This window comes from Pinus tabuliformis, chromosome X (assembly GCF_031772625.1).
Source record: "Pinus tabuliformis cultivar Carrire ecotype Pingquan chromosome X, CPIR1, whole genome shotgun sequence".
In the NCBI taxonomy this organism is placed as follows: Eukaryota; Viridiplantae; Streptophyta; class Pinopsida; order Pinales; family Pinaceae; genus Pinus; species Pinus tabuliformis.
Window position 1 is genome coordinate 832,940,311 of NC_142308.1, and position 9,011 is coordinate 832,949,321.

Genomic DNA, 9,011 nt, shown 5'->3' on the forward strand with positions numbered 1-9,011 from the left:
TATTTAGCAATTGTATTGATCCCTGGCATATTGTTTTTTTAATACTTTCAATTATTGATATAGTTTAAAATATAGAATTATGAGATTTCTTCCAATGTCATTAATATATATAAGAATATGGAATTTTATTAGAATGCAAATAAGGATGATATGTGTATGTAATTAATGTGTAGATTTGTGTGAATAAAATGAATTTAAATGTACTTAATATTATATAAGGATAGATTCATTTAAAGCTCATATCTACAAGTGCTAATATGGATCCAATCCCTCAAAGTGTAAACATTTCTTCAAGTTTTAAGCTTACAAAAAAACTTACGCTGAAGAGATTCAATCTCATTTGACTCTTAATTTTTTTGTGAAAATAAAGCCTATTAAATTGGTGGAGTTCATGCCCATGTGGAGTAGAGAATTTCTTGATCAGGTGTTCTGTTAAGGTGCTCCATGATGTCACTAATTCAAAACCCTATGGGCACAAATCTAACCATGAGTATGGGTTGGTGTGGCCTAGGCCGCGTGTGATCCTAGTGTGATTTTGACAAGTTAAAGACACTTGGGCCATGATTTCTCAAGCCACTACTTAGTTCGATAATTCATAGACAAACTAATCTTTAAAAAAAAAAAATTAGTAGAGTTAACAATGAGATCATCCATAAGTTTTAGAGCAAACCTGTTTAACACAATGAAGAACAAACTAACCTAACAATAAATACATTATCTAATTCTGAATTGTAAACTCTACATAGTTTCAATACAACGTTGATTTTTAAATTTAATTTATTTATAAAAAATAACTTTAATATTATTTAAAATATTAATTATTTTCATTTACTATTTAGAAAAATATATATTTATAAGACTATTTAATAAAATTATAATATTTCAAAATGAGGGAAAAAAATTATAAAATCTATTTTGAATTTCTTTCTCTTAATTAAATATAATAATAAAAAAATTCAGCTAAACACATTTTACTAAATCTATTCTAAATATTTTAGTATTCACCTTACACACATTTTACTTGGTTTATTTTATATATTTCAATGTAACATTAAACCCACATTACACAATATACTATAAAATTTAACATTAATAGTATTTTGTTAATATATATATATATATATATATATATATAATTTTTATATATAATTGATTTTTTTATTATTGTACTCTGTTTTATAAAATCCAATTTTATATATAAATTATTTTTTAATAAAAAAATATTAAATACTTAAAACTATAAATATTAATTGTTAGGATATTCCGACACATAGGAAATAGTTAAGTTCAACTTGGTCTAGTTTAGAGTTAGGTATAGAGTTAGGTAAAGTGTGTTTCTTTACCGTTGTACATTTTGTAACTTACAATCCGACGGCCACGATATGTAGTGATCCGACGGTTCACTCTCACCTCGGTATTACCGACACTTGATCCATGGCTTGACACCCGATTGGTCCATGAGTTCTATTTAAAGCGCATGGAGGGTCATTGTTCGGGTAATCCGTGCATGAGAAAAGCTTATGTAAATTTTCATTCTTTGATTAATAAATTGCCTGTAGTACCCACGTTGGGACAGGCCGTGGACTGTTTCCCTCTTTGAGGGTTTTAACCACGTCAAAAATACTGGTGTATTGATTTGAGATCTGGTTGTGAGCGGTGTCCTTTTGGTGTTCTTTCTGAGGAATTTACCCTGTAAATTCCTACATGGTATCAGAGCTATTTGAGGGCCGCGTCCGTTGGTGATCCAAATCTGAAGCCGGTAGAACTGCATGCGGCTGTCGTTTCCTATATCTGTTGTTTCTGACTGCTTTCGGGCCGAGAGGACTGCTCTGTTGCGTTCGGAGCATCTGTTCCAGTGAGGAACCCCTTTCGTTTCATGCGAAAAGGTTTCCGATAGCCCTAGCTGCGTCATTTTTCAGATCGGGAGGTATACAGTGTTTTTGCAGTTTACTGTTATTTTCTCTCTGCTTATTTCGGTTTCGGTTTATTTAGCCTTTTTTTTAACCGGATCTATACCTTTCATTTCTGCGTATGCTCTTTGCCCTGCGACTCTATGCGATCTGGGCAAATCAGAAACATAAAGGAAGTATTTTTTCTCATGCGTATGCTCTTTTCCCTACACCTTAGTGTGATCTCGGAAAATCAGAAACATTGAGAAAAATATTTAGTTTTTCGGCTAAAGCTAACTTCGAGCCGCAAGGTTCATTTTTTTAAAAATATCTAGTTTTTTGGCTAAAGCTAACTTCGAGCCGCAAGGTTCGTTTTTCTTTGCATATTCGTGTTGGGTTTTGTGTTTTGTGTTTTGTGTTTTGTAGGGAAAAAGAGCTTTCTCAAAGCAAGCACGCAAACCAAGCCCCCTCCCCCCCCCCCCCTCTCTCTCTCAAATTTTTTGTATAGATCAATTGGTTCAAAGCTATTTTAAGAGAGTAGAGGTCTTGGGTTCAAGTCTCCATTTTGTGGGGGCGGATTTTTTCATCCCTGCACATTCGCGCACTTTGCCGGCAACTTCAAACAATTTTTTTTCAAAAAGCCATAACTTCTTCATCCGGAAGCCTTTTTCAGAGCCGTTTTTTTTAAAACAGCCTAATTTTTCGAGATCTATCCATTGGAACACTTACTTTCAGCATCTTCAGCTTCAGTTTTTAAAAAAAAATGGAAAGTCCATGCCAAGTCTTTCTTGACAGCACTAACTACTTCTAATGGATAACCTACATGGAAGATTTACTTAGAAGTAAAGGTCTCTACAGAATAGCCACAGACCAAGAGAAGAAACCAAAAGATGAAGACAAGGCTGCAAAATGGGAAAATAGACAAGATCATGCACGTGGTTTGATAGGGATGTCTATTTCTCCTGATCTTAGATTCCATATTGCAGAACTTGAGACTCCTCATGAAGCATTGGAAAAAATCACTAAAGTTTTTGGGATTAAAAATGAAATTAGAGCCCATCAACTTGAAAATGAGTTGCTTACTTTGGATCCTAATAATTTTTCTTGCATTGAAGATTTCTTGTCCAAATTCAAGACCCTTAGATATCTCTTGGAAGGTGTTAAGGTTAAGAAAGAAGATGGTAACTTTATTTATTCCATCCTTACTAAGTTGGGACCAGCCTACTCTGTATTTGTTTCCACTTTCCATTCTACAAGGGAAGCTTTCATTTGTCAAGGAAAAGACTACAAGGCCCCTTCCTTTGACTCCTTTTGTGATTCCTTAATAAGAGAACAAGAAAAACTCTTACACCTTGGTCTTCTTAATCTTGGAAACTCTTCCAAGAAAGCGTTAGCCGCCCAGCAGCAACCAAATTCAAAGAATCCTAAGAAGTCATATCCTAAAAAGAATGGTCCTAAACCAAACAAGGGTCCTAAGCAAACTCAGCCTCAAAATGAAAGATCATTTCAGCAAAGTGATAAGACCAATAAAAACAAATGGAAGAAGACTGATAGACATTGTAACTTTTGTAATCGAGATGGCCACCTAGAATCTAAATGCTTTAAGAAGATGGAAGCCTTGGAAGCCGCAATAAAGAAACATAACATCCATGTGGAGCATACTTCAACTTCAACTTCCGGAATGGCACTTTCTGCATGTCGTTGTCAATCATCTCAGTCTGGTTATGCATTAAATGTATCTTCTTCTTCTCATTCTCATGAGTGGCTCATTGATTCTGGAGCCTCTTATCACATGGCCAAAAACCAAGCCATGTTTTCTTCTTTAAATGATTGTAACACCAAAAATATATATGTTGGTGATGATAGATCTCTTAATGTTGTAGGGACTGGAACTTTTCATCTAGACAATGGTCAATTTAATGATGTATTATGTGTTCCAACCTTATCCTGCAACCTTCTATCTGTATATCGGATAACTCATTCAGGTGAAGGTAAAATTGTTGAATTTTCACCTCATGATGTTGTAATCAAGGATCTGAGAGATCCTAAACAGATTCTAGCCACTGGTATTGCTGATGATTCCACAAGGTTGTATAAGTTTCACAACTTTGGGTCATCAAATCTTCCCTCAGTATTTGTTGCTCATAATGATGAAGTGAGCAAACTTTGGCATGAGCGATTTGGTCACTTAAACTATCGCTCCCTTCAGCATCTATGTAAAGAAAATATGGTGACAGGTCTTCCTATGGTATCTTGCAGAGATGGTGTTTGTTCCGGATGTGTACTCGGAAAACATCATCGGGACAGTTTTGAAAAACGTGCCTCTTGGCACGCCTCAGCCCCTTTACAGCTTGTGCACAGTGATTTATGTGGTCCACTTCCTGTTGCTTCATTCTCTGGCTGCAAGTATTTCTTAACTTTCATTGATGATTTCTCCAAACGCACTTGGGTATACTTCTTAAAACTCAAGAGCGAAGTGTTTAACACTTTTTTGGCCTTCAAAGCCTTTGTTGAAAAACAATCTGGACATCAAATTCTTAAGCTAAGAACTGATAATGGTGGAGAATATGTTAAAAACGCATTCATCAACTTTTGCACCGAAAATAGAATTCAAATGCAACATACTGTTCCATACACTCCACAACAAAATGGTGTAGCTGAAAGGAAAAATCGCACCTTAAAGGAAATGGCTAATTGTATGCTGCAATCTAAAGGACTCAGTCTTAGTTTTTGGGCCGAAGCAATTAATTGTGCAAATTATATAATCAATCGCACTCCTACTAAGGTTCTAAAGAATATCACTCCAGAAGAAGCTTGGAGTTCCATTAAACCAGATGTAAGTCACTTTCGTGTTTTTGGAAGTGAAGCATGGGCCCATATTACAGATGAAAAGCATAAAGCTTTAGAACCTAAGAGTGAGAAATGTACTTTTGTTGGATATTCTGAAGATGTAAAAGGTTATAGACTTATTCCATTTAAGTCCAAAAATGTTATCATTAGAAGAGATGTAAAATTTGATGAAAATAAATCGGCCTGCGAGCCTAGTCCGGCGGATGTGCCACCTCTTCCGATCTCTTCTACTTTTGAAAACATTTCTTCTTCAGATGATGAAAGTGAGGATGATAATCCTTCCCCACCTTCTCAGGATCCTCAACTTCCAAGATGGGTCCGTGCTACTCGGGATGCAGCAGGTGATCTTGCCGGTGATCCTACAAATCAGCGACGTACACATTCTCAGTTTGAAAGAGCCTATTCTTTACTGGCTCAAGCTCCAGTAAATCATGATCCTGACACTTTTGCAGAAGCTTCAGGCCATCCACATTGGGAAGCAGCTATGAATGAAGAATATCATTCATTGTTGACAAATGATACATTGGATCTTGTTCCTCTACCAAAGGGACGCAAACTTGTTAGATGTAAATGGGTTTACAGAACCAAGTATGGACCAGATGGGAAAGTTGATAAACATAAAGCTCGTCTTGTTGCTAAGGGCTTTTCACAGGTTGAAGGCATTGACTACACTGAAACCTTCTCCCCTGTTGCCAAAATGAACTCTATCCGCCTTGTTCTTTCCCTTGCGGCCTCTTTAAAATGGGAAGTCCATTAGATGGATGTTAAATCTGCCTTCTTGCATGGGGACTTGCAGGAAGAAATCTATATGGAACAACCCATTGGCTTCATACAAACAGACTCCAGCCTTGTTTGTCGACTTAAGAAATCCCTTTATGGTCTCAAGCAAGCTCCTCGGGCTTGGTATGCCAAAATGGATAGCTTTCTTTTAGAATCTGGCTTTTCTAGGTGTCATTCTGACAATACTGTCTACACCAAGAAAGTGGGCAACTCTCTTATCATCCTTGTTCTCTATGTTGATGATCTTATCCTTACTGGTAGTGATCCCAACCTTATAAACCATGTGAAGTCTAGCCTCAAAAGGAAATTTGAAATGACAGACTTAGGACACTTACACTATTTTCTCGGTCTTCAAGTCTTGCAATCCAAGGAGGGTATTTCCCTTTCCCAATCTAAGTATGCTTGTGATATTCTTCGTCATTTTCACATGGAAGACTGTAAGCCAGCCCCTTCTCCCTTTCAGTCTGGAGTCAAACTTTCAGTCTCTTGTACTTCTCCTGAAGTTGATGCTACCTTATACCGTCAACTTGTAGGAAAACTCTTTAATAAAATTATTAAATTTGTCTAATTATAATTTTATACTTTTTTTTTTTTTTTTCCGAAGGTGGAAAAACCTATCAAACTCAGGTGTCAAACCAACAGTGAGGACAACCATCTCTGGCTGCTATCCGCGAATGTCGATTTGACTCATCACCGTTATCAAGGAAAACCACGCCACCTGTAATAACCTGCTGGTGGTCCATAAAAAAGCAGGCTTATATACTTATTTATAAGTATATAAGTATTTTTTATAAATAGGATAATTTTTGAACTCTTTATTTTTAAATTGAAGATTTTACCTTCTTCACAACTTGATGAAATTTCAAATAAAGCATGCTTGATGCGTGCAGGAAAGCAAAGTTGCAAACTGTCATCACATATTTTATTTACATCTAATGTATATTTTACGTCACTATAACCCATTGATATGAGATTTTTTTTTCTGTATTTTGACGAATGGATGGGAACGAATCTTCGACGGGCCTTCCGGCTTTTATTTAAGAAAAATTCGTAATGAAAACTATATTCATAATTTTAGCTTTCATAGGTCAGATATTATCATTCATTGTATTGCTCGCCGTATTTGTTGACGCGTATACACATTCATCATATATACGATAAAATAATATAGCATTCATCGCCGTTTTGGTCGGAAATAAGATACACACTCATATATATATATATTTCATTTTCGTGGGCAAGAAGAATCATACCCACCTGGAAAAATGTATGTAGAAAATTTGCTTCATCCATAAGGATAAACTGTATGGAGAAAGTTTTGTTGATCGATCTGGTGAAGGATTTGATGAGAAAAGTGGGAACAATCACATCATATAAATAAAGAGAGTTTTAAAATTTAGCTCATCTCCGGCCATCGCGGATAAACAATCATATTCCATCTCAGATAATAACAAAATAACAGCCGGCTCAGTACGTGCATATTGCACCAAGTTACAATTAGTTTGAAAGCAAATTAGATTCTAAATAATCAATCATTCCAATAATCATTTACAGTGAAATTTCTGGGTCCTCCAAACTGTATTTGCCTAACCACCATATTTGTTTACTACACATAGCTTCTGAAAATGCCAGTTCTATAAACCCATAGAATAGATTAGTCGGGATTCCGCAGACGGAGGCGCGATCGCCCCCAACCTGGTAACATCTCCAATTAAAACAGTCAGCGACCATCCGATCCCATGCAGGGTATTGGATCGACTATCGTAATTTCTAACACATGCGTTAGATAGAAGCTGATTGAATATGCCCTCCTCAAAAGTCAAAAAATATCATGAATAATCAGGTTCCAGATTCACTGAACAAAGAACATTATGGGTGGACTCTATTCCTGTTTTTACAATTTTCCATGGCCCTTGGCGCTGCAAAATACCAATCAAAACATGGAAGGTTATCAGACTGTAACATATTTTTGACCCACTCACTGTATCTAAACTGTAAAGCAAAAGAGAGATCATGGTATGGTGAAATACCTAAACCAATAGCTTCCGAAGCCGTCATGATCCGCATTCTTTGGCAGGAATCAACAAACATCCTGCAACCAATATTCCACATCATCAATTTTGGGCTTTTTAAATGGAAACTATTGAACCTTACAAAGGTAAAATAATGGCAAATGGCAGCTTAAAAGAACTTACTGCCATGGGACATCGCCTACAAGCATCCAATCTCCATCCTTATCTTCATAAGTAGGCACATATTCTGACCCATTGGGCAAATCCATTAAATTGCCCTCGTTCAACGCAAGGGATCCACACTTGCCTGAAAACATTTCAACGTTTCAGTATCAAACATTCCGTGATTTACATCAAGTTAAAAAAATCAAGGGAATGGAATAGAATGGGCATTCAATCATACCCATGGTAATTAAGCAGCTGAACATCTTCTCTAGTGCAGAGGTGAGTTCATGGTAGGTGCTGTACATTTTGAGGTCCACCTTTCTGAGATAAGGAGCTCCATCCATGCTCACCTTCACATACAGAGAATTGGATGCAGAAACTGTTCTCACTTTCCTGAAATCTCTGACAGGTGGCCATCCAACAACCTGTTGCCTAGAAAAACCAACACCCATACATATTCTAGTTATCATGGATGCCCGAAATTACAAGCCCCCAATAGTAGAGACGTAGTGAAAGGAATACTCACTTCGGAGGAGGTGGAGGTCCCATTCTTGGAGGGTCATTGGCTGGAAGGGCCATTTGTTTTTCTTTGACTATGGGTCCCTTGAATTTATCAACGTCCTCATCTGTGCTGGTATTTGTAATGTCTTCATCTGGAATGGTATAATTTCTGGACTCCATGGCCTCCGAGAAGCTTCTTTTGCCACAGATCCTCTGGCGTTCCCCTGCAGCTACTCCTGGGAGTCCAAGCTTCAGTTCAGTCTCCGCGAAATCTAAACTATCTCTCTTCTCATGCTGCGCGTTCCCACCAGATTTCTCCAAGACCATGGCCATGTTTCCAACACTGCAAGACATGTTGATTCTGCACAACCTGTAACGAAAAAGTCCTAGTCCTTCCTCTGAAGATATCAGAGCCCAAGATTGAAACAACCCCAAAAGAGGAGAAAAAGGAAGAATACTTGCAAAAGATCTTTGCTCTGTAACAAACACGGAGTTATTGATTCTTTGGTTCGCCGTAGACAGAAGAGATGAAGTTTGTGGCAGGTCTTGAGTGTATTAATACTAGTAGGGGAGCCTCTGCATTATTAGTCTCCAGCTGAACGGCAAAGGTTGATTCCTGCCGTCTTGCGAGGGGTATAGCGTGGAAATTCATTGGAAAAGAAAAGCGAAGGCGGGGGTCCCCTGCTCCCTGACGCTCACGCGGATGCCAGCAGCCGATGGCGACGGCGTCGAAACGGTAAAGATGAGTGCCGACATGTGAATGGGATGGAGCGTGGAACATCATATAAACGCGAATTTTGGCACTGTGAGAGGG

General features: G+C 37.5%; 1 protein-coding gene across 1 annotated transcript; it reads right to left on the bottom strand.

The window, feature by feature from the left end:
* Positions 1-6,914: 6,914 nt before the first annotated feature.
* On the bottom strand, positions 6,915-8,810 carry LOC149142339 (auxin-responsive protein IAA11-like). The gene is made up of 5 exons (XM_089446479.1): positions 8,223-8,810; positions 7,935-8,128; positions 7,715-7,838; positions 7,550-7,611; positions 6,915-7,438 (listed from the first exon to the last, which is right to left on the bottom strand). The coding sequence occupies exons 1-5, from the start codon at positions 8,549-8,551 to the stop codon at positions 7,389-7,391; spliced, it is 759 nt and encodes a 252-aa protein (XP_089302605.1). The 5' UTR covers positions 8,552-8,810; the 3' UTR covers positions 6,915-7,388.
* Between the last annotated feature and the right edge of the window lie 201 nt (positions 8,811-9,011).

Bases quoted from the DNA above. Each gene is read 5' to 3' on its own strand.
- LOC149142339 (XM_089446479.1), bottom strand. From the start codon at position 8,551: ATGTCTTGCAGTGTTGGAAACATGGCCATGGTCTTGGAGAAATCTGGT. The intron at 7,612-7,714 runs GTAAGTTCTTTT...TATTGGTTGCAG, and splicing joins GTAGGCGATGTCCCATGGCA to GATGTTTGTTGATTCCTGCC. The intron at 7,439-7,549 runs GTATTTCACCAT...GGTATTTTGCAG, and splicing joins TTCGGAAGCTATTGGTTTAG to CGCCAAGGGCCATGGAAAAT.